Here is a 25,510-nt window from a genome sequence, read left to right on the forward strand (position 1 = left end):
TCAATTTGTCTCTCTTCTATAGAATGGGCAATTTAGTTTGTGTGTTTTTGATTATAACTTCAGTACAAACTGGACCAAGAATTTGAGCACATTTTCAATTTCTTTTGCTTCAGAAAATAAGTCAAGCTGGGAGCCAGAGAATGCAAGAGATCAAATATTAGAGAGAAAGAATGACAGAAAAAGAGACTCACCTCACCACGGCCAACCCAAACAAGGAATCAAGGAATCCTTATAATCTAGCTGTTTGGTTTTGGTCTCTCCGGGTCTTGGTGGGAATGAGGCATTTAAACAGATATTAATTGCAGGGCCTCAATTAGTCCACTGGTGTTCAGGCCATCTGCCTGATTTTAAATGCCACACCCCCCACTCCATCTTTACTTCTACTGATGGAGGGAAAAATAAAATCCAGCCCATGTAGGGAGAGGTAGACACAGAACAAGAGATTGAGAGAAACCAGCTTTTCTCCCTGTCTGGGAGATTGTTGGGACGGTAGAGGCTGCCATTTGTACTTCTGGCTGTGATGGCCTTTGGGCTACACTAGGAGGCCACCTCCATGAGGTTGCTGGCTTCCCACCCAGCAAGAAGCCAGCCCATTGGCAAAATGCCCACAGTCCCATAAAAATGGTCCATAACTTGGACCATAATTATGCAAATTGATTTTCCGCCTTCACAAAATGACTGCCCAATCTGCCTCGCAAGCTGCCTCTTACCCAGTGCTGAGGAACCTCTCTACGGCAGGACAGCAACAAGGAGCTATCCAGAAGTGGATTCCTGTTATTTTACTAGCCCTGACCCACCCAGCACCATCGCACATTCATTGCTGTCACTTGGGTGATTGTGCGGAGGGTGGGGAGAGTCTACAGAAGGATCTAGATAGGCTGGGCGAATGGGCCAGGAAATGGCAAATGGAATTTCATGTTGGTAAGTGCGAGGTGGTCCACTTTGGTAGGAATAATGGTAGGAAGGATTATTACTTACGTGGAGAAAAACTGCAGCAGGCGACGGTGCAGAGGGACCTCGGGGTCCTTGTGCATGAGTCGCAAAAACCCAGCTTGCAGGTGCAGCAGGTGGTCAGGAAGGCGAATGGGATGCTGGCCTTCATTGCGAGGGGGATTGAATATAAAAGTAGGGAGGTCTTGCTGCGGCTGTATAGGGCATTGGTGAGGCCGCAGCTGGAGTACTGTGTGCAGTTTTGGGCGCCGTACTTACGCAAGGATATTTTAGCCTTGGAGGGAGTGCAGAGGAGGTTTACTAGGCTGATGCCGGAGTTGAGGGGGTTGAGCTATGAGGAGAGGCTGAATAAACTAGGTTTGTACTCGTTAGAGTTTAGAAGAATGAGGGGAGATCTCATTGAGACGTATAAGATGATGAATGGGATGGATAGGATAGAGGTGGAGAGACTCTTCCCGCTCAGAAAGGATAGTAGGACTAGGGGGCATAGCCTCAAGATAAAGGGGGGGGCGGTTTAGAACAGAGTTGAGGAGGAACTTCTTCACTCGAAGGGTGGTGAATCTCTGGAATTCTCTGCCTGTTGAAGTGGTGGAGGCTGCCTCGCTAAATATTTTTAAGACGCGGGTTGATGGGTTTTTGATGAGAGAGGGGATTAAGGGTTATGGGGAGAGGGCGGGAAAGTGGAACTGAGCCACGACAGATCAGCCATGATCTTATTGAATGGCGGGGCAGGCTCGAAGGACTAGTTGGCCTACTCCTGCTCCTATTTCTTATGTTCTTATGACACAGTTGGTAGCATTATCACACCTGAATCACAAGATTCTGGGCTGAAGTCTAATTCTCAGGCTTGAGGACAGAAATCAAGTTTGACACTCCAGTACAGTACAGGAGGTGCTACCTTTCAGATGAGACATTATAACAAGGCCCCATCTGTCTAGTTGGGTGGATATAAAAGATGACTTGGCACTATTTTGAAGAGCAGGGATGTTCTCCCCAATGGCCTAGCCAATATTTGTCCCTCAATCAACATCACAAAAAATAGATTATCAGGTTATTACCATACTGCTCGATAAATTGGCTGCCATGTTTCCTACATTGTAGCAGTGATAACACTTCAAAATACTTCATTTAGCGAGAAGCTTTAGGTGTCCGATGGATGTGAAAAGCGGTATGATGCATGTCTTTTTGTCAAGTCTATTATTTGCACCACATAGGCCAAGAAATTATGCAGTGAAAAATAGAAAAGCATTAGTTTGAAATGCATGAGCTAATCCATCCATTGCTTTTCACAGCTGGCAAATAGTAAGTTATGGCTTACGAGTCAGTGTGCGAGGTATGGTAGACTGTCAATTTATAGCAAATATCCCGTGTCATTGTTCATAGTAAGTCAGAACAGCCTCTGTTTTGTAATAACAACAGTGTTGTACCTTGTAATGTGAGATGTTCCAAAGAAGCTATTGATTTATACTGGCAGGTTGGGCAATTTTGTTTTTAGTGATTGTTATTCTGTAAATTTTAATAGTTTTTTTAGAGATCAAATGCTATTACTGTTGGCATATTCACCAAAACCATGACAGAGAATCTGGATTATTTTTACCATTACAATTACTAACTGCTTCTTTGCCTGTGTGTTTGACTATTAACTCCTTTCCTGTGTACATGAAATGTGGTCGGCAACACGCGCTTGTTGGCCGTAGGTACATAGAGCTTAGCAGCACGGGGGCTATGATATGGGATTTGAGCGCAGTTCCAAGGATGCTTGGATTCAATGAGATTTGCCACCAAAGTCCTTTGACATGGGCAGACTGTTAGCTTGACTCAGAGCTTCCTACAAGGAAACCAGCAAGATGTGATAAGGAGATCTTAGAATGGGTATGGTGGAGGGGGAGGAGTGCGGGGGGTAGAGTAGGAGTAGGAATGTGCCGCATAATTCCCATTGGACATGAGTATCCCATCTTTATTTATTATTGTCGCAAGCAGGCTTATATTAACACTGCAATGAAGTTCCTGTGAAAATCTCCGAGTAACAACACTTTGGTGCCTGTTTGGGTACACTGAGGGACAACTTAGCATTGCCAGTGAACCTACCCAGCACAATTTACAGACTGTGGAAGGACCCGGAGCACCCAGAGGAAACCCAGGTAGACATGGGGAGAACATGCAGACTCTGCAGAGACAGTGACCCAAGCCGGGAATTGAACCTGGGTCCTTGACGTTGTGAAGCAGCAGTGCTAGCCACTGTGCTGCCCTGTATTCAGATCTTTGTATCAAGAATATTGCTGAAAAAAGAGTCATGCTGTCAAAGCTTTTCATCTTCCACTCAAGAAAGCAGCTTGCAAGAATACCAATAGTAAAGAAAACAGTTTATACTGCATGAGAAGAGAGTGCTGACTGACTGTCAAGTGGATTCTGCTCAGTAGAGGTGTTGTCATGGGGAGTGCAGCAGGAAATGGTTAAGCCAAGCTTTTTGTTCAAATTCAAACCTGGCAGGTTGACTCTGATTGGCTAAGGCATTGCCACGGGGAAAGAATAAGGGAATGGTTGTTTGTCAAGCTATTGTTGAAAAAGACACAATGCAGGGACATACTCCTGTGTGCAAAGGAGCCTGTGTGTGAATACATGTGGTGCCCTGTCCTCAGGCACAATGGTTAGTACTGCTGCCTCACAACGCCAGGGAGTTGGGTTTGATTCCTGGTTTTGGTCACTGTCTGTGCAGAGTCTGCATGTTCTCCCTGTGTCTGTGTGGGTTTTGCTCCAGTTTCCTCCCACAGTCCTAAAGATGTGCTGATTAGATGCATTGGCCGTGATAAATTCTCCCTCTGTAGCTGAATAGGCACCGGAGCATGACAACTAGGGGATTTTCACAGTAACTTCATTGTGGTGTTAAGTCTAATTGTGATAGTAATAAATAAACTTTAAACTTTAAAACTTTAAAAGTCAATGTTGTGTGCAATCAGCAGGCCCCTCATTTCCCTTGCTTTGCATGCGTATCGCTTCCCCCAAACTAATAGGAAAAAAATTACATTCAGTAACTTTGACTAGCCGAATGTATCTAGTAGAACTATTTGTTTTCTCTAAAGTTACATTAAAATGCAAATATAGGTTTGTACAGGTGAAGAGATGTAATACAAAGGCCTTAACCTCCTGTGGATGGAAGTGTAGCATCTACATAAATATTTGTAATGTTCGCTCTTAAAAAAAATCATCTACAGTCTGGATGTTATGACCAGATTCCCACTGGATGTCACTCAGGTCCTATGGAAGTAACCCAGTGCCTTTGTCCTCAGGCTGTGGATGAGATGAGAAGGAAAATAGGCTTTTGTTCATGTGAGACATTCCTAGGATTCCAAAGGGTTCTCCACTAAAAAGCTTCATCTAGCAAAGCCTTTCATCCAGCCGGCATGCATGCTTCTCAGGCCTGATTAAGTCCTGCGCATTTGACCCACACAATAGGCCGATCTGAATCTCTTGACAGCTGTTTGTACCCAGAGGTTACTGGTCACAGAGGCTTGTTCTCAGCACCGGGGTTGGACAATGTGTCCGCATTTCATATGTCATCTCTCCCAGTCTCAGACACATCTGTGAATCTGCTAGTGCAGACCTGCCCCAATATGTTCACCATTCAGCCAGGAATTCTTTTCAAGCCTTGCATGAAAGGAGTAGCATTAGGTACATAGTACTGAGTGAATGAGCGCCCGCAGATCAGGGAGAATTCCATTTACTATTTCAAACACTCTAATTGCACAAATATTCTCATTCTGCCTGCCCTGTGGAAGTATTGTCAAGTCTGGCTTCTTCTGGTGCAGAGGGATTAATAGGGCTGTGTTTTGCAAGGTAGTGCAGCTGTGTGATGGGAATGCAAATCAGGAATTTGGGCCCAGGTTCACACATTCTGACTGGTTTTCCTTGTGGTTTTTGATCCTTTTAATTTTCACTCGCTAACTCATCAAAGTTACCCCATGATGTAAACAAATTCACTATTCGAGTACCTTTGTTGGCATTTGAGGTTAGAGTCTGCCTTGGCTGATTTGATTGCCTGAGCTGTGCAATGCTGTGGGAGTGCGACATTGTAGAAGGTAGCTATCTTTCAGATAGGATGTTAAACTAAAGGAGCCTCTCCACCAATTGTGCTGCTGTTTGTGGAACCTCGACGTACATTGACTGCTGTATTTCCTACATTATAACAGTCAGTACATTTCAAACTCACTTGATTTACTGTAAAGTGGTTTGGAATACCCTGAGGTCATGAAAGGTGCTATATAAATACAAGCTGAAAGGTGCTATATAAATGCAAGCAATTTCTTTGTTATGAATGTTTGACCTCTCCAGAAGCCGTATGATCTGATCTTAAATTCATAAGAAATCGGAGCAAGATAGACCATTCAGCCCCTCGAGCTTGCTCCATCATTCAGTGTGATCATGGCTGATCCTCTACCTGAACTCCACTTTCTATATCCTTAATTTCTTGAGAGACCAATGTCTGTCTATCTCAGCCTTAAGTATACTCAATGATGGAACATTCACAAACCTCTATGGCAGAGAACTCCAAATACTCTGACTGAAATTTCTCCTCTTAATTCTGAATCCTTTATCCTGAGACTGTCTCTCCACGGTCTAGATTATCCAGCCAGTGGAAACAATGTTTGTGCTTACACTGTCAAGCCCCTTCAGAATCTTGCATGTTCCAATCTTGCATTTTCCTATACTCCAGAGAGAATAGGCCCAATTTAGTCAGCCTCTCATCATAGGGCAACTCTCTTGTCCGAGGAGCCGCTATAATGAACTTCCACTGTACTGCCTCCAAGATCCGAGAATTGGATTCCATACACAAGAGCCTTGACCCATCCTTGAATGTTGCCAAAACAAAGCTCATATATCAACCCAAATATTGCACCTCCTGTATATGAAGGAGTATATTGAAGGAGTTACTCTGGAATATTTTGAGCATGTTCCATACCCCGGCAGCCACCATTTTCAAATTGATGAGGCGTCCAAAGTAGGACCAGCTGCACTCGCTCAACCTTCCTCAAACTATGGAATTTAGTCAACAAGTGTCCTCAGGTGGGATTTTCTGGTCCCACCCAAAATGAGCTCCGTCACCCTGCCCAAACATCAGGATGGGTCAGCAAGGTAAAATGTTGTGTACCAGACTGGAAGATCCCACCAGCAGAAAACATGCCACTGGGGGCTGGGGCGGAAAATGTTATTCCTATTGTTTGGAGAAATTGTCATCAATTCATTATGGTGAAATTTGGCTGTATGTCAGCCCGATGCCTAAGAGCGCTAGAGAATTTTAACCAGTAATGCTTCTGCCTCTGGATGCAGTGGAAGGACCATTGAAAAAATGCTTGTATCCTTTGTTAAGCTAGCTCCACCAGCATTCAGGCCAAACTCTAAAAAATCAATTTCAATGTACGAGGCACTGTATACATATGGCCAAGAAAAATGTTCCTCATGCAGATACTGATTTCTCAACTTTCAAATGACCAGCGTTCCAGGGAGGACGAAGAAAATACTTCCGGGACATTCTGGAACATAAGAACATAAGAAATAGGAGCAGGAGTAGGCCATCTAGCCCTTCGAGCCTGCCCCGCCATTCAATAAGATCATGGCTGATCTGTCGTGGCTCAGTTCCACTTTCCCGCCCTCTCCCCATAACCCTTAATCCCCTCGCTTATCAAAAACCTATCAACTCGCGTCTTAAAAATATTTAGCGAGGCAGCTTCCACCACTTCAACGGGCAGAGAATTCCAGAGATTCACCACCCTTTGAGTGAAGAAGTTCCTCCTCAACTCCATTCTAAACTGCCCCCCCTTTATCTTGAGGCTGTGCCCTCTAGTCCTACTGTCCTTTCTGAGTGGGAAGAGCCTCTCCACCTCTATCCTATCCATCCCATTCATCATCTTATATGTCTCAATGAGATCTCCTCTCGTTCTTCTAAACTCTAACGAGTACAAGCCTAGTTTATTCAGCCTCTCCTCATAGTTCAACCCCCTCAACTCCGGTATCAGCCTAGTAAACCTCCTCTGCACTCCCTCCAAGGCCAAAATATCCTTGCGTAAGTACGGCACCCAAAACTGCACACAGTACTCCAGCTGCGGCCTCACTAGTGCCCTGTACAGTTGCAGCAAGACTGCAACTACTTTTATATTCAATCCCCCTCGCTATGAAGGCCAGCATCCCATTCGCCTTCCTGACCACTTGCTGCACCTGCAAGCTGGGTTTCTCTCCTTGAAGCATAGCAACATTGATGTTAATGACTGGGCTGGGAGGAGCTTGGTACCAATAGTTCAAAATAGTGACAACTTGTCCCTCAAGCTGCATCACGCTTTGAGTCACAACGTCTTAATGATGAGACAGAGTGGTGCAGAGAAGGAAAGAAGGGGAAGTAAATCCTGTACTTCAGACACCACTACCTCGTTGGACATCCTGTTCCATAGGCCCAAAGATCTGTGGGTCAAGAATCCACCTGTTCAGTCACATGAAGACCTATATAATAAGTTTGCAACCCTGAGTAGATGTCATCCTCGAATCAAGGGACAGACGATAACAATGATTCCTCCATAGAAATGGAGACCAAATCTGGACACAGGTGTGGTCTCAACAAAGCCTAATGCAATTAAAGCAAGATTCCCTTATTCTTGTACTCCAGTGCCCTTGCACAACTTGACTTCCTAATTGCTTACTGTAAGTGCATGCAACTTGCTATGTTCCTAGTTTGAATGCACCCAAGTGTTTCTGAACATCAGCGTTTAGAAGTTTCACTTTTTAAAACGCAGTCTGCTTTTCTATTCATACGATCCAAATGAATAACCACATGCTTCCCCACATTATACTCCATCTGCCTTCTTGTTGCCCACTCACTAAACCTGTCAAATCTCTTTGCGGCTTCTTTGTGTCCTCACAACTTACGTTCCCACCTAGCTCTGTACCATTAGCAAATTTAGATAGATTAAGCTTGGTCTCTTTGTCTAGCTCATTGATGCAGGTTGTAAATAGTCCCAGCACTGATCTTTGCAGTAATCAAGTAGTTACAGCCTGACAACTTAAAAATGCTCTGTTTATGCCGACTGTTTGCTTGCTGTTCATTAATGTGTCTATGCTGAAATATTACTCCCATCTCCATGAACTTTTAACTTGTGTATTTATCTTTTGTGTGGTACCTTATCAAATGCCTTTTTAAAAAAATTCCAGGTATACCACATCTACTGATTCATCCTTATCTACATAATTAATACCCTCAAAAACTAATTTGTCAAACATGATTTCTCTTTTGTAAAACTGTGTTGACTCTGCCGATCATGCTTTGGTTTTCTAAGCACATTGTTAAGACTGCTTTAATAATAGATCCCAGCATTTTCCTGGTGACTGATGTCAGCTTACTGGCCTGATGTTCCCTGTTTTCTCCCTTTCTTGAGCGACGTAGTGTTTGTTAACTTCCAATCTGTTGGGTCCATTCTAGAATCTAAACAATTTTGGAAAACCATAGCTAGTGCACCCATGTCTCTGCAGTTCCCGCTTCTAGAATGGAGGCCACCAGTTTCTCAGAATAGATCAGCTTTTCTCCCTTAGTTATTCACTGCTCCTATTCATTCCTTTAAGTTCCTCACATTGATTAGCTCCTTGTTTACCCTTTTACTTTCATCTGTACCTTGTATCATCCGCTGTGAAGACAGACACCGAGATTCTCCAGCCCCACCATGGTAGGTTTTCAATGGTGGTGCTCCTTTCAAGTTCCTGTTGACTTTGGCGAGACCAGAAGATCCCACTAGCAAAATGGGCTGGAATATCCTGCCCAGAGATACAGGCCGGAATTTTCCAGCCATTCATGATCTGCATTTAGCCAAATCTCCGTTCACTGCAGTGAGACCAGTGAATCCCACTGGTGTGAACGGCTGTAAAATTCCAACCAAAGTGTTTGCTTAATGTCCCTGTATTTTCTCATTTCCCATGACAACTTTACCTGTCTTTGTCATAATTCATTTTCCCAAGTATGGAGAAATTTGGGCATCTATCACAGTGGTGCATTGGTCATTGGGCTTAGAGTAATTTATTTTATGGGGGAAGAGATGACTGCTAGTCATAGTCTAAGATTACAGAGTAAACTGGTTCTTTGATACACTAGACAGTGGCTGCTGGGACACAATTGAATTGTGGATTTCTGGAGAAGGGCCCAATCTGCAGGCTTTCTTTCAACCAAGGATTTAAGGAAGGCGGTTGAGGTTCAAGGCAATTTCTTCCAGGAAAGATTTGTATGTTTGTCAAAAGTTCTGGGCCCGTGAAACTGGATACCAGCAAGAATTAAGGCAGATTACTGTCCATGGAACTGCAATTCTAGCAAGGATGAAGATATAGGTAAAATGGTGGCGGCAATTTTTGATTGCCGATAGCAGAAAGGTAGAAAGTATGCAACACTGCCCTTTTGCCAAGTGTTTGGAAATTATTTGAACTTTGACATTATTGCCTCAGAGGAAACCATAATCAATACACTGAGGAGGTCAGTGTGTCGGCTAACATGCTGCTGCTGTCATTCTGCACGGCTTTTTGTGCTTGTGTAAAATACTCCATCCCATTCATTCTCAATTAGTGTTTTAAATACAGTCTGAATTATTCAGACAGGTTAATGCACAAGGGTGCAGGCAGTCCATCAATTCTCCATTAATTAACCAGAGTTGTTTTTTACTCCACTTAGACTTCAACCACTTTTACACTTCTACTCATTATAGTTCAGATTTTGAATGGAGTGGCACTCATCAGGCAACTTGCAGTTTGTACAATGCACAATCCTGCTTCTTATGCCAATGACGGCCAATGTTGTCTACCTGGTGCGCTGCAGGAAAGGATGTCCTGAGGCATGGTACATTGGGGAGACCATGCAGACGCTACAATAATGGATGAATAAACATGGCTCAACAATCACCAGGCAGGATTGTTCTCTTCCTGTTGCCGAACGCTTCAGCAGTCACGGGCATTCAGCCTCTGATCTTCGGGTAAGTGTTCTCCGAGGTGGCCTTCATGACAAACGACAACACAGAATTGGTGAGCAAGAATTGATAGCCACGTTCTGCACACATGAGGACGGCCTCAACAGGAATCTTGGGTTCATGTCACACTATCTGTAACCCCCACGACCTGCCTGGGTTTGCAAAATCTCACTAATGGTCCTGGCTGGAGACAACTCACATCTCTTTAATCTGTGCTTAACCCTCTCTCCACTCACATTGTCTGTACCTTTAAAACTTAATTACCTGTAAAATTTGCATTTCAACCACTATCTTGTAAATTGAGTTTGTCTCTTATGCCAGTGACAAACTGGTGGACTGAATTTGGCTGTGTGGGGGTTTTGTTAAAAATAATGTTGTTGAATGTCAAGTGAAGATGGTTATATTCTCCCTTGTTGGAGATGGTCATTTTCTGACTTTTGTGTTCGATGAATTTTACTTGCATTTACCAGCCCAACCCTGAATGTGGTCCAAGTCTTTCTGTAGTGACATAGTCTGCTTCATGATTTGAGGAGATGTGAATGGAACTGAACACTATGTAATCATCAGCGCACATCCTCACTTGTGACTTTATGATTGAGAGAAGCTCATTGATGAATCAGCTGAAGCTGGTTGGGCTGAAACCACCACAGTGAATAGCTGCTGCAATGATACTCTAGGCTGGTTATGACTCCTTGATGCCACCATAGTATATGCCGCCTTAGTGACAAGGGATCACCCTCACATCATCTCTTGAATTCAGCTCTTGTCCCATGTTTGGACTAAGGCTGTAGTGAAGTTAGGTGCTGAGTGGCCCCAGCGGAACCCAGAGTGTCAGTGACCAGACTGTTGATGAATAAATGCCACTTGACAGCGTTGTCAACGACAGCTCCCAAACTCTGATGTGGTGTAATCAGCCAGATTGGATTTGTCCTGCTTCCGCCAATGGCAAGTTCCCGGGCAATTTTCCATTTTGTTAGGTAGCTGGTAGTCTTGTAGCTGTACTGGAACAGTTTAGCTAATGCCATGGCAAGTTCTGGAATACAGATCCTCAGCACAACAGCAGGATTGTTGTTGGGTGTCCAGAGCCTTGGCTATGGCCAGTGTGATTGGACATTTCTCAATATGATGGGGTGAGTCGAATTGACTTAGGATGTACCAATCTCACCTCTAAGCTACCCGCTAAAATACATGGAGTGTCTTTATCTCATCTGATGGTTGTGAGAATGAAATCAACTGATGGTGCTGTCTTCATCATCATTGTCTTCTTGCTGTTCATTCATAGTCTGGGCAGATTACAATTGAGTTCTTAAAAGACACCAGAGTAAGGCTGTGATGTGGTGAGTGCAGCAAGTAAAAAGTGTAGATCAAGTATTTGAGATCCTTTATCTGAGATCTCATTTCAGACTTCAGATAATTTTGATTTTCAAATATTGCATATAGGCCAAGACCTACTTACATTACAATAGCTATAGCCTAAAGTAAACAAAATGACTAGAAAGGCAAGATATATCACTGAACTATAAATACAGAGTGCAGGAAGGTTCAGATCGGCTCGCGTCAGAGACTTCCAGCGCTAAAGGTTGATGAGGTTCAAAAAAAGGCTGTTTTTGGATGTGTTCGCTTTTCAGATTTATAGTTAAATGATACTCAATGTGTACATGTTAGTTTGGGATATGGAGGGAATGGAAAATGAGGAGGACTGTGAGGATATAGTCACCTTTAACGATTTTATCCATCCGTCAGCAAACCACGCCCCCAGCCCTGACCATAGCCTCAGCAATGGCTATCACAACAATAGATAACATGGTCTCCTCCGTAGGGTGGGGTTAGGGCATCTTTCACTGGAATTCGTTCCAGCGACATTGTGTCTTGCAAGGAACAGAGAAGAGTGTCATCGATTGTTGCCCAATCTGTTTAGTTGATGTAGTAGTCATGGTTGAATAGCTGGCAGTGCGGGCAAACTTCGAAATGCGAGTATGGAGCTTGCAACAAAACCAAATGTGTAAAGTTAAGGTGAAGCATATGAGTGTCCAGTCAGACTGAGAGATAGCGTCTGTCGGTGGGTAAGGAATGGCTGAGGTTAGAGGTGATGTTGGCACATTCATTGAACTTGACCACTCCTGTGAGGTAATTGAACTTCATGTAGTACTGATGCATGTCTGTGGATTTAGACTCTTAGCACTGACTTCCATTGCTTTATCAATATTTGTCTAGAGGACCTCCTGAGTCTGCATCCCCCATTTCCTTAGCCCCTCTTGCCCACTGTGGATTCAACATATTCCTTGTCCTATGCACTTTCTCCACCAGTGCAGGATCCAAAACCCTTTTGAGCATGCTCTCTTCCATGTTGTACCATTACTTATTGTTTCCTAGGTCAGACTCACTTTCTCAATGACTGCCATCACCTAGTCAGCTGCAGTATAGCTCTCCTTTAATAGATGCAGGCTGGTCTTGAACCATTAACAATACCAGGCCACTGCTGATGTGTCTAGATTGGGTGATGCTGAAATCATTGAAATGAGCAGGAATCGGAGAAGTTGGCGAGTTGCCTGAATCACAATGAATGTTCACGGGTTAATCACTTGACACGATCCCCACCCTTGTTTTTGGGTCTGATCGAATTCAGCTTCCACAATATCCTATTGTGTAACGTTCGCAAAGCTTGCCCTGATAATGCAAACAATCCAGCAGTAAGAGTAATTGAATCAGTTATTTATAAACCACAAGTGACCGTAACATTGAACTGGAGTAAAGAAGGTGTCACAGTTGTTTAAATTTGATTCAGCTTGCAAACATTTGCTAATGTTTGGTCTTTCTGTGCTTTTCTCTATCCTGACTTGGTTTCTGGTAAATCGAACGCATTCAGTACACCCTCATGCTGTAATCTGAACAATTGACAACTGATGAATGGAAGGTTTTCACAGCCCCCTCCCCCACCCCTTTGATATTCCTGCATTCTTTTCCTGAAGAAACTCAGTGTTCTGACAGCTTCCGACCACACGTGGAAGGAACCAGGGTGAACCAAGGTAGTAAATGTCGACAATGTGACCATCAGAGCAGAGTTGCATCATGTACTTTTGTGCGTTCTTCTGCAGAGATTTGTGGATTGCAAGCAGAAATGGGAACCCTGGATGGTATCTCCTTTTCCTAACCAAATTGTGCTGAGAATTGTGATATTCCCTACAATCACTTTGACTCAGACCACTTAGCCAGGCTCAGTTTGGGAGCAAACTGAGAATATCCAGGGTCTGAATAATGTCCATGGGATCTTTTATATCCGCCTGAGAGGATAGTGAAAACTTGTTTCATCTGAAAGATCTCTGGCAGTGCAGCACTGGCTCAGTACTGTGCTGATGAGTCAACCTATTACACATGTTCCCTGGTGAGGGAACATGAGTCCAAAATAGAACACAGGAACAGATAAGAAGCTGATTCAAAATAAAGGAAAAGGGAACGGTGCTTGGAGGTCCAATGGCATACTGGGAGAAGGTATCATTGGAATCTCAAAGGGATTAGTGCTCGGATCCTTCCTGTCTCCAATCTGGATGCTGGAACCAGCTATCAGCTCATCAAATTGACCAATAATGCAGGAAGTGGAGATGGATGCACGCAGCTAAACCATGGAATGACCGACATTTCAGCATAGATGAAGGCTATCCCACCTATGATACCTGTACTGTCTGACCCTACTTCTAAACAGATTTAAATTATACAATTGGCCAAATGCAATAGAAATGAAAATTAATGCTGAGAATCTTCTAGCTTTGTGCCAAATAAGTAGAGTGAATAATGTTGAATTAGTGCAAAGAGGTTGCGATTGGGAGTTGTAAATTAACTACAGGTACAGGATTGTGTTTGTCCCACCATTTAGACAGATCATGGCTGATCTGTACCCGAACTCCACTTCTCCACCTTCCTCCAAATTCCTTGATACCCTTAACTCATAAAAATCCAAAGCTCCCACCGTAGGCGATCCGTGCTGGTTTTCCAGCAGCAGGACAAATGAACTGCGCAAAACGCCATAGACGTTGGCAAGACCAGAAGATTCCACCGGCGGTCAGTGATGAGCTGTCTCCATCACTGAAAAACATGGGAGTGGGGGATGTAGAAAATCCTGTCCTTTGGTAGAACTTTCCACATTCCCTGTGGCATGTCAAGTGGCAGTGAAGGTGGCCCAAAATTGACCACTGTCAATGGGGTTTCGCATTATACATGCCCCCCACACTTCCTCCGGTAAACCCCCGGCAGGGGTTCACCGTTAGCAGAACGAGACAGTCCTGCTGGTGGGAATGACCAGAAAGTTTGGTCTCTGAGAGAAGGCTTTTCCTGATTTTGTTCCTGAATGGCCTCACTTTAATTTGAGAATTGTGGTTCTTTGTTTTTGATTGCCTCACCAGAGAAAGAAGCTTCTGTCAATTTAATTAAATCCCCTCCCCAAATGATGAGGCCTGTGGTGTCCCCTGTGCACTGATTAGATTGCAGAACACTGCTACGTTTTGGATGCAACTTGGATTGAGAAATGCACAGCATGCCCTGCTAATATCCCTGACACTAAGGGACGATTTAGCATAGTCAATTCACCAAATCTGCACACAGAATCATTGAATCGTACAGTGCAGAAGGAGGTAATCTGGCCCATCGAATCTACACTGACCATATTTGGAGTGTGGGAGGAAAGAGGAGCACCCGGAGGAAACCCATGCAGGCACGGGGCGAACATATAGTGCTTCAGGGAAAGGGCCTGGAACGCAGAACAGGTTTTTTAAGAAAATGAAATTTGATTTAAAATGGAGGTGCCTGCAGGCCATAAACTCGGTCCTCTTAGTAGTTAAATCTGGCCAAGCACCATGTCTTGAGTGTATCTCCCAGACAACTCTTCCCGCGCAACTGAGTTAAAGGAGGTGTCATAAATGAAAAGCACTGGCTTTCTCTCTGCCAAGTGGCTGACCTTGCCGATCCTCTCTCTGATGCTTAAGGGAAAAGTATCGGACTCACTTTCAAAACCCATTTAGATTTGATTATTCAGCACTAAACTGCAGCTTCCGGGGAGAAAAGAGCAAGAATGTGTCACCTTATAAAACACAGCATCTGTCCTCCAGTGACTCCTGTAATGCTTCAGTGACACATCAGTAACTTTATGAAAAGGTTAACACTTGTCTCATTATCGCAAGTTGACAATAGAATATTCCATTGTGCTGATCACTGCTTTAGTACCCAAGGTCCCCTGGAATGAAACCAGGTCCCAATAATTACACCATTCCACAGAGACAGGTTAAAAAAGAAACAGCTAAAGAAGCAATTTAATTGGAGTGCTTTAATGATACAGCGAAGCCTGCATATTCTTCAGTCCAACCATTTCACATTCATTGTGCGATGGCCTTTTGCATTATCTCAAATTTCTCAAAGGAAGATCCCGTTAAGACCATGCTAAAATAATCAGGCTCTCATTTCTATTCTTATTCCTGGCTTGTTCTTAATTGCATTTTTGCATCTAGGCGGCACGGTAGCACAGTGGTTAGCACTGCTGCCTCACAGCACCAGGGACCCGGGTTCGATTCCCGGCTTGGGTCACTGTCAGTATAGAGTTTGCATGTGGTCCCCAGGTCTGCTGGTTTCCTCCCACACCCTGAAAGACGTGCCAAGTCAGGTACATTGACCCAAATAAGCAACGGACTGTGGTGACTAGGGGAATTTCACAATAACTTAGAATGATAGAAACCCTACAGTGCAGAAAGAGGCCATTTGGCCCATCAAGTCTGCACTGACCACAATTGCACCCAGGCCCTACCCCCATATCCCTACATATTTTACCCACTAATCCCTCTAACCTATGCATCTCAGGACACTAAGGGGCAATTTTTAGCATGGCCAATCGACCTAACTCGCACATCTTTGGACTGTAGGAGGAAACCGGAGCACCCAGAGAAAACCCATGCGGACACGAGGAGAATGTGCAAACTCCACACAGACAGTGACGCGTGCCAGGAATCGAACCCAGGTCCTTGGAGCTGTGAAGCAGCAGCCCTAACCACAGTGCTACTGTGCTGCCCTACAAAGATACCTTTCAGACTTGATTACCTGTAAAGACTCGCCTTCCAACCATTATCTTGTAAATTGAGCTTGTGTCTTTATATGCCTGTTTGTGAACACAATTCCTGCTCACCTGATGAAGGAGCAGTGCTCCGAAAGCTTGTGCTGCCAAATAAACCTGTTGGATTTTAACCTGGTGTTGTGACGCTGCTTACCCCAAGTCCAACACCGACATCTTCACATCATAATATGGTTGTCAGGGGAAGGCAGAGAAAATAGGAACACTTGTAGGTCTGGCAGTACCCAATACTGAGTTCTGCACCATTCAATCAGAATTTGAATATTCCCCAGTTCCTCCCTAATTTTAATTCTACTTCTAGGTGAATGATAATCCTATTAAATAATTTGACAGTCTGCCAACAGTACCCTGTCTTCATGTATCAGCAGCTATTTGTGTGCTTGTCTCTTAGTCTCCAATCGTTTATCCTTCCACCTACAAGCCCTAAATTGTGACATCTTTTAAGAAAAATTTACACTAATGTAAGCCCTCAAGTTATCACAAAGTGCCTTACAGTGAAGAGTTTACTTTTAAAACCCATTCGCTGTTGTTAACATATACAAATGCAGCAACAAAGCTACCTCTGACAAGCTCCCACGTACACAAGTGACTTATTTCTTGATGGTGTTGGTTAAGGGAGGAGTGCCAACCAGAATACCAAGAGAATACTTTCTTATTCTGCAAATGGTGTCACTTAAAAATGGCAGATAGAAACTAAAAAATCACCATCTGACAGAACTCTCTTCAGTACGTCAGTAAAATATCAGCTTAGATTCTTACGTAGAATTGCATGGATGATATGGAACTGAGACAGGCCTTTCTGTCCAACCTTTCTCATACTGCATTCGAGCCTCAACAGAGTTTGAATTGTCTTCTCTCTCATATGCTGATTCAGCTTATAAGTGAATCATCTGATGTGCAGCAAGCTATTAGAAGGGCAATTGATATGTTGGCTTTTATTACGTGAGGATTTAAATACAGGAGTAAAGATGTATTGCTGCTGTTGTATAGAGCCTTGGTTCGACCAAACCTTGAGTATTGTGACAGTTTCAGTCCCCTTACCTGTACTAGCCATCGAGAGAGTGCAGTGAAGGTTCACTGGTTTCTAGAATGGAGGGATTGTCCTATGAGGAGAGTTTGAGGAGACCAGGCCTGTATTCTCTCGAGCAGCAGTTCCTAATATTTTCCATGTCATGGCATACCTCTATACTATAAAAAATACTGCTGAGATACACTTCCTATTTTCTCATGCACATAGGCCAGACCAACATAAAAAAACCTAAACCACGCATGTGCGACTCTTTTCTGCCTGGTGCAAGACTCATTGGGTCTTGGAGATTCCAATCACAGAACTGAAGACAAAGGCTAGATTTAGTTTAATTACATGAACTTTGAATCTTTTTTCGCCGCACACTTGGGAGTCTTCATGGCACCCCAGTGTGCTGGTTAGCAACCACTGCTCTAGAATGATCTCACATTCTTCTGTGAGATCACCACATTGAAACAATGAAAATTTTTACTGGGCTGAAAAGGGTGGATGCAGGAAGGATGTTTTGCCAGGCTGAGGGGTGGTCTAGAACCAGGGGACACAGTCTGTGAATAAGGAGCAGTCCATTTAAGACTGAGATGAGAAGGAATTTCTTCACTCAAGAGGGTGGTGAATCTTTGGAAGTCTCTATCCCGGAGCACCGTGGAGGCTCAGTCATTAAATATGTTCAAGACCGAGATCACTAGATTTCAACATATGAAAGACAGCAAGAGATATGGGGATAGTGCAGGAAAATGGCTTTGAGGTAGAAGAAAATCAGCATGTTCTAATTGAACGGCAGAGCGGGCTTGGGGGGGAGGGGGCTGAACGGTCTTCTCCGGCTTCTGTTTCCTATGTTCTTACCTTTGTCTCAACTACTCCCTGTGGTAGTCAATTCCACGTTTACACCACTTCTGGGGAAAGAGATTTGTCCTGAATTGTCCACTGGATTTCTTGGCGACTAATTTCAATTAATGGCTTTTAGTTTTTCTCTTCCTCACAAGTGGTAACGCAATCTCTATGTTTCCTCTGTCAAAACCTTTCATTATTTTCAATAGCTCCATTAGATCAGCCCTCAGGTTCACCCAGATTGTTCATCCATTCCTGATTACACAGCCTCACAATTCTGGTATGATCCTTGCACGTCCCCTTTCCACCCTCTTAAGTGCCTCATTTAGATTCTTTGCTTCTGATTAATATGTGACCTATGGAATTTTCGTGCCATTATAAAATACCCCACACATATCTCTGCCGAAATGTAATCATGTGTTTAAATCTGGAATGGGATGTGAACCCATAATCGTCTGATTCCGAGGCAAAAGCTTCTACCAACTGAACCGTACTGACTACTTTGCTCATGGCATTGGGATATCAGGGGGTGTCTTCCTTTGCTCTGCACCCACACCCCCTCAGTTAGTGTACCTGAGCAGGGCAACCTCTTTGCATCAACTTGCATCATCTGTATTTTTACTGTTCCAGTGTGACATTTCTATTTCCACTTCAACCATTCTTGCAATTCTTTTGATTGAGGTCAGATTGCCAATATAACATTCACTAACAGTAAATTCTAATTGATTCAGCAGCTTTAATGTAATAATCCTCCTAGGTGTTTAACAAAGTGGGGACTGATGTGTACAGTAGCAGAAGAGTTCAGCTGGAGCAATGACCCAACCCATCATCATAAAGGTAAGCTTTCTGTGATTTTGAAGGCAGAGAGGGAGAGATTGTAACATAGGTGGTTTTAAAAAGCAATTCCAGAATGTAAAGCTACAAATACTGAAGCATCTGGGGCTGAAGATGAAGCAGACATTCTAGAGGAATTAGAGAGATAGGGGTGGGAGTGTGGGGTGGTGAGAGCTGGAGACTTTTGTTGACAAGGATGTAATTCATTGAGAGGTGTGGAACCCCTGGAAGTCCGTGTCAACAGGGTGATTTAAAAAAAAACTTTTCTGTCCTCCCTCCTTGAGATCTTTTAACTTCCTTATTTTGGTTTACTCTTTGTGACTACAATATCTTGTGGTCTCTTCGCTAACCTTCAAACCGCAGTCACCTTTCAGTAACAGGCCCAAGATAGGAAACAGAAAGCCTTTTGAATGATTGTAGCTACTGGATCTGTCCTGTGCACCACAGGAATTTCTAACAGGAAAATCTATTGATCAAAGGACAGAAAACAAATTGCGAGCAACAACACAAAATGTACATGTTTACAGTAGAAATCATGCTATCCCACTCCTCAAAAGGAAGAAATGTTACAATCTGTAAACTAGACACAACATGCTAAAGTAACCTTTTAGACACAGTGATTCTTTGCTCACAACTAAGAGCTATTTTACTTTTGCCAAACTATCGAAAGTTCTAAACTGATTCTCCTTGATTTGAACATGTCAGCTTTCTTCATATACCCCCCGTGACAGTTGGAATAACTGCTTGGATTTAAATAACTGACTATTTGATTGAGAAAGGAGCTGTCAGTCACACACATAATGGAGCCAATTACACATTGTTTATGTTTGAATTATACAGCTTGGTTTCTCTCTCAAGCCGGTAACCTTGGAGACAAATGACCAAATCTCCACGTTTGTATTAATTTAGGCTGAGGCAACTGCACTTGGTTTTCCGAATAAAACAGCTGAATAGAAGCAAGCCTAGGCCACTCAGCCCCTCAGGCCTTTTCCATCGTTCAACAGGATCATGGCTCACCTGCTTCAACTCCTCGTGTTAATCTAAGAAGGAGCACAGGGATTCAGTTTAATCGTTCATTCAGGGCAGCACTCCCTCGACACTGTCCTGGAGTGTGAACGCTACAAGATCAGGACAGAGGCCAGGAATCCTGTGGTGAGTAACTCACCCCCTGAGGAGAGGCTGAAGGCCAGATGATCAGAGTGAGATACACTGGAGGTGTATGAAGATGACAGACCTGTGCCAGAGCAGGAGCTGCTGAAGGCAGTGTGCTTTAACCGCAGAGGCTCAGAACAAGGACCTACGCTCCCAATTGAGTGTGCAGGGAGAGAATAAATTATCTGAGTGTCAGAGGAGACTCTAGAGTCACAGTGACCTCTCTCTGATCTGTTGTCTGGTGGTCACCCAATGCCAGTAACCAGCAAGGTCACAATGGTGCAGAATTTCTTTGTGACTGGATCCTTTCAGGCTGCCTGTGGAGGTGTCAGTGACATTACGCAGCCTGTTGCCCACCAATGTCATAAGGTCTATATAGGTAGAATGTTCTGAAGGACAGCTCAATACATTGGACCAACACAGTCAACTTGAACAAACCAGAGAGTTTGTGGCATTATTAAGTCTCCCCAGGATTCAGGGAGCAATTGGTTGCAGAGATGTCAGCCATAATGACTCAGTAGGCCAATCCTATGCATTTATTAACAGGAAAGCTATTGCTCTTTAAATGTTCGGTTGGTACACGACCAAGAATTATGATGGTCTGTGCTTGGTACCTGGGCAGCAGCCCATGACGCTTACATTCTCAGGAACTTTCAGGTGCCAGACATAATTAATAGACTTGATGTCCTGGATGGATGACTGCTGGGTGATGAGCATTACCGTTTGAACAAATGGTACATGATACCAGTGAGGAGACTCTAGAAATGATGCAGAGTGAGTTATAATGACAGCTAAAGCACCGCCAGGGCCATCATTGAGCAGACAGTTGAGCTGCTAAAGATGTGGTTCTGATGCCTGGATAGATCAGGAGGAGCATTGCAATCTGCTGTCTTCAGAGTGTCACTGATGGTCATTGCGTGCTGCACTCTGTGTAACCCCACCATTCAGAGAGGTGATGCACTGGAGAAAGAGGAGATGCAAGATAGCAGGCATTAGAATCCCTACAGTGCAGAAGGAGGCCATTCAGCCCATTGAGCCTGCACAGGCAACAATCCCAGCTAGCAACCCCATATATTTAACCTGCTGATACCCCTGATACTAAGGGGTAATTTAGCATGGCCAATCAACCTAATCCGCACCTCTTTGGAGCATGGGAGGACTCAAAATAAAGTTTATTTATTAGTCACAAGTAAGGCTTACATTAACACTGCAACAAAGTTACTGTGACATTCCCATAGACGCCACACTCTGGTGCCTGTTTGGGTCAATGCACCTAGCCAACACATCTTTCAGACTGTGGGAGGAAACTGGAGGACCCAAAGGAAACCCACGCAGATACAGAGAGAATGTGCAAACTCCGCACAGTGACCCAAGCCAGGAATCAGATCTGGATCCCTGGCGCTGTGAAGCAGCAGTGCTAACCACTGTGCGACCATGCCACTGGAGGAAACGCACACAGACACAGGAAGAACATGCAAACTCTACACAGACAGTTATTCAAGGCTGGAATTGATCTTGGGCCTGTGGAGCTATGAGACAGCAGCACTAACTACTGTGCCACCCACATTGATAATGGAGTGAGAAAACACCCCAATGTAGAGGTGTGAGGTCCTACGCAGGAGTGCTTGGACATCTGTGATGAATGGGAGGCCAAAAGAATATAGAGATTCCAGTTGGTAAAAGCATTCATGGCCTTTGAGTTTCCCAGCCTTTTGGCTAAGATCAAGCACCAGATTAAGCCCCAGATGAAATGCAGTGCCTTACCTTGTCAGTTTGGATCTTATTTGTCTCTCTCGTGATGACCATGAATTGGATTCCATTGGATTTTGAATTTGGTTTTTGGAGCAAGGAATGGATTTGGGTTTGCCCAGTCTACTCTCAGCATTGGCTTTGTAACTTTTAAGGTTGCAGTTAAAAAAATTCCTAGATCCTGAGCTGCATGTACTCCCTCTGTCTCCATGTCATTCCAGCTATATGGTGATCCCTTCCAGAGCCCTGTCAGCAGACACACCATCTTGATCCACACAGCCATTATCACATCTTGAACAACATTCACAATGGAACCTGCGTGTTTCATTTCTTCTGTCATTTTATGAATGAATTAAAAAATACCTACTCAACTTCTGCATCGTAAGAGGGGAGGCAATGGCCTAGTGGTATTATTGATAGACTATTAATCCAGAAACTCAGCTAATGTTCTGGCGACCTGGGTTCAAATCCCATCGCGGCAGATGGTGGAATTTGAATTCAATAAAATATATCCAGAATTAAGAATCTATTGATGACTCCCTACAGTGCAGAAAGAGACCATTCAGCCCATTGAGCCTGCGCAGGCAACAGTCCCAGCCAGCAACCCCATAGATTTCACCTGCTGATATCCCTGATACTAAGGTGTCATTTAGCATGGCCACTCAACCTAATCTGCACTTCTGTGTCGATTGTCAGAAAAACCCATCTAATTCACAAATGTCTTTTAGGAAGGAAACCTGCCGTTCTTACCCAGTCTAACTTACGTGTGATTCCAGTTCCACGGCAATGTGGTTGATTCGCAATTGCCCTCCAAGGGCAACTAGGGATGGGCAATAAATGCTCGCCAGCCAGCGATGCCCGTGTCCCACAAATGAATTTTTAGAAGTACATGGTTTATTTACAAATGATCAATGGCTGAGGAATACATAACAAGCACGCACCCATTTGAACCACTTTTTATCCACTGTAGATTTTTCTGAATTCTTTTCCATGCGGTGACATGAAGTGCTCCACCTCTTGCTTTCAGTTACCCTGGAGTGAGGCTGCTGATCTGTTTGTCTCCTTGTCCTAGATGATTTTGGTGGGGGTCATCTGCACGATGGAGGCTTTGAAGGTCCCGCCATATTAGAAGACTCCTGGGGAATGGCAGGAGGCCCCTTTTGTCGCCAGGTAGACTGTGTCAATAGCGGAGGGACAAAGGAGAGGCTGCCCCCATCAGAGATGCCATGAGAGGAGCTTCCAGATGGCAGCAACTACTGTTCAGCCCTCACCGTGAGGACCAGTTGGGTTTCTCTGCCACCCTGTGAGGTTCCAGGTGCTGGCTCAGTATCCAGGCTCTCATTCCCCTGCTGCCCTGCCTCTTGGCTGTTTAGATGTGTAGATGAGAGCAGATCTCCATGTTTGATTCTGCAACTTGCTGGGTCTGTCCCTCCAAGACAGTCGCCAGTCTGTCCATGAAGAAAGCTTGGCGTTCTGCAGAGTGGGTGATCGCAGTATATGTTGCCTGGATAGACACCTCCATGTTAGAATGCATAACCCCTCGGTTATATCCCCACAAACCGTGTGCTGGATCTCCAGCATCTGCCACCTTACAGATAATGCCTGCTCCACCACACTCTCCAACAGCTTCACGTATTCTCACTAGGTTGTGCTTGCTCTCTTTCTGTCATGCTAACCCCCAGTGAGGCGTTAGTATCTCCACTAGTGCTGGGAGAGGGTGTTAGGTTCCTCTCTCTGAGGCTTCTTGTTCCTCCTTGGAGACAAGTGTGGTTCCCACAGGGCTGACAGTCACAGGAGCCAATGGTTCCCCTGTGCTGGAGAGACAGGAAGGGATGTTGATTGAACTTCCAGAACCTTTGTGGGGTGTGCGAGGATACAAGGTTCAATTGCACAATCTGGATAATGAGATATGACACTTTGCAACCATTAAACTACTTATGACATTCTCACATAGTTTCCACCAGGAAGCAATTGGGCCTCTCAATACATAAAACAACAATGTTCAATTCATAAAAGGCAGGTATCATACACCCTGCCATCAGCCCTTTCCCTTCATCTGTCTCCCAACTTTGGATAATGCCCCTTGCACCACCAAGTCCTCTCTCCAATTTTACCTCTGCCAATAAACAGGCTCCATTCACTTGAGGAAAACTGCAGAACCACCTCCTCCAGTGAGGTGAGAGTTGCTAGCGTTGGACGCAAGGCCCCCAGTCCCATTCCTCTCTCTGACATTGGGGCTCACTTTTCCTGCAGTGAGGTGTGACAGTGTTATGATTTTCATTCTTTTCTCACACTCCGCCCACTCCCCCCGCCCCCGCCCCCCCCAGCCAACACCACCACTCCTGTTACAACATCTCCATATATATATCAGCATCGCGAACAGCGTCATAATGATGCCTCGAAGCACCACACCCGCATTGCTGACTTTTGCTCCCACCCCTAAGGCTAACCCTAACCCAGGCAGCTCTGGTAACTGTGGCAGGTCTTTTTTTCCTGTCCTCTGGTATTTCAACCTCATGCCAGGTGGTCATAGCCTGGAGGACGAATCTGAGGGAGCCATCATTAGACTTTGGACTGCTCCGACACCACCTTCCTCCCTCTCATCTCCCTCTCTTCTGTCCGCCCTCTGTGGACACAGAAATGTTATTACAGTTCAGTTGCTCGCTATTTCAGAACTCTCGCTTCACATTGATACGTATGTACAGTGCATGCCCTGTGTGTTCCCTGCCAAAGCTTCTTAATGCTGACCCTCTGTGGAAATTTACACATTATTCAGATTAATAAGCCAATGATTGTAAATTTTCCAAAAGTCCAAAATGATCCTGCTTCTTTCCAACTCAAGTAGATCACAGCTGCATCTGTCACTGTCCTGTCCCAGATACCCCCGAAATTAGTGGCCTTGACCACCTCCTGGTCACAGCTTGACAGTTCGGACACTCTGCCCAATCTCTATCTCTGGCCAGAAAAACAGTGGTCAAGCATTGTCATTGGCTGGAAACCCACTGGCAGATAGTGATTGATGCTTTGCTGTCAGGTGGGAGTTGGTGAGCTACCCATTTCCAGGCCTGACTCCCACCCACCAACACGTTGGGTACGATTCAACCTGTTAGCTCTGCTGCTCTCTCCACAGATGCTGCCAGACCTGCTGAGTATGTTCAACACTTTCTGTTTTCAATGCAGACTGCGGTCTTTGTGACTGCTTTTGCCGCACTTTCTTGCAACACCATTGGTAAATGGCAAATCAGAAACTTCAACCCTGTTGTTCTTTTCACAGAAGATTCTGGGAATATTGGGGATCCAGTTCTGTGGTTCTGATTGTTTTTTTTCAATGAAACTACTAAATTATTGCTTCCTGCCATTAGGGGAACACTTCCAAATTACTCTCCTTCAAACCAATAAATCGTTGCAACTTACACTTCTCTCTATCAATAGCTGTCTAGTGAAAACAGTCCATATGCCCATTTTAATAATTGCACACTTAACACTGATGTAAAATTGAAATGTCTATTTGACTGGTCATTGAAAATCAGTATAGAGATTTATAGGAGTGCGGGAAAGCTGTCAGAAAGCCCAGTAGACAATTGTGTGACGGCTGTTACGAATCAATCCTAATCATAACCCTCTCTGTATTTTTGTTTAGCGCATTTTATATTTTTTAGTTCTATTTTCCAACAGTATTCCCTTAGTGAAAAACATCAGTCAAACCGATTCATCTACTTTTGTCAAATTGCCACCTCTGCTGCAGGATTCTATCTTTTGGAATCATGTATTCGGAGGCCCTGGATGAATCCTTGCCCCTTCTGAAACCCAAATGCTAGGTCATTGGAACTGTCTACCTAGCTTAGATCAGCGAGGCCTATAGAGAGTGGGATGTCA

The 25,510-nt window shown here is 44.3% G+C and overlaps 1 protein-coding gene across 4 annotated transcripts in view; it reads left to right on the plus strand.

Annotated features, from left to right (window-relative positions):
* The window catches only part of gpc5b (glypican 5b), a 530,906-nt gene that overhangs the window by 380,004 nt on the left and 125,392 nt on the right, over nucleotides 1-25,510 (plus strand). The window contains exon 9 of one of the 4 annotated variants that reach the window (XM_080185282.1): nucleotides 15,839-16,042. The exons of the other annotated variants lie outside the window; for them this stretch is intronic. Coding sequence (XP_080041408.1) covers nucleotides 15,839-15,963 — 125 coding nt within the window. The 3' untranslated portion in view covers nucleotides 15,964-16,042. Of the gene's footprint in view, nucleotides 1-15,838; nucleotides 16,043-25,510 lie in introns of those variants that run through there. 4 annotated transcript variants of the gene reach the window in all.

This window comes from Carcharhinus amblyrhynchos, chromosome 3, assembly GCF_965287045.1.
Source record: "Carcharhinus amblyrhynchos chromosome 3, sCarAmb.v2.hapA, whole genome shotgun sequence".
NCBI lineage: Eukaryota > Metazoa > Chordata > Chondrichthyes > Carcharhiniformes > Carcharhinidae > Carcharhinus > Carcharhinus amblyrhynchos.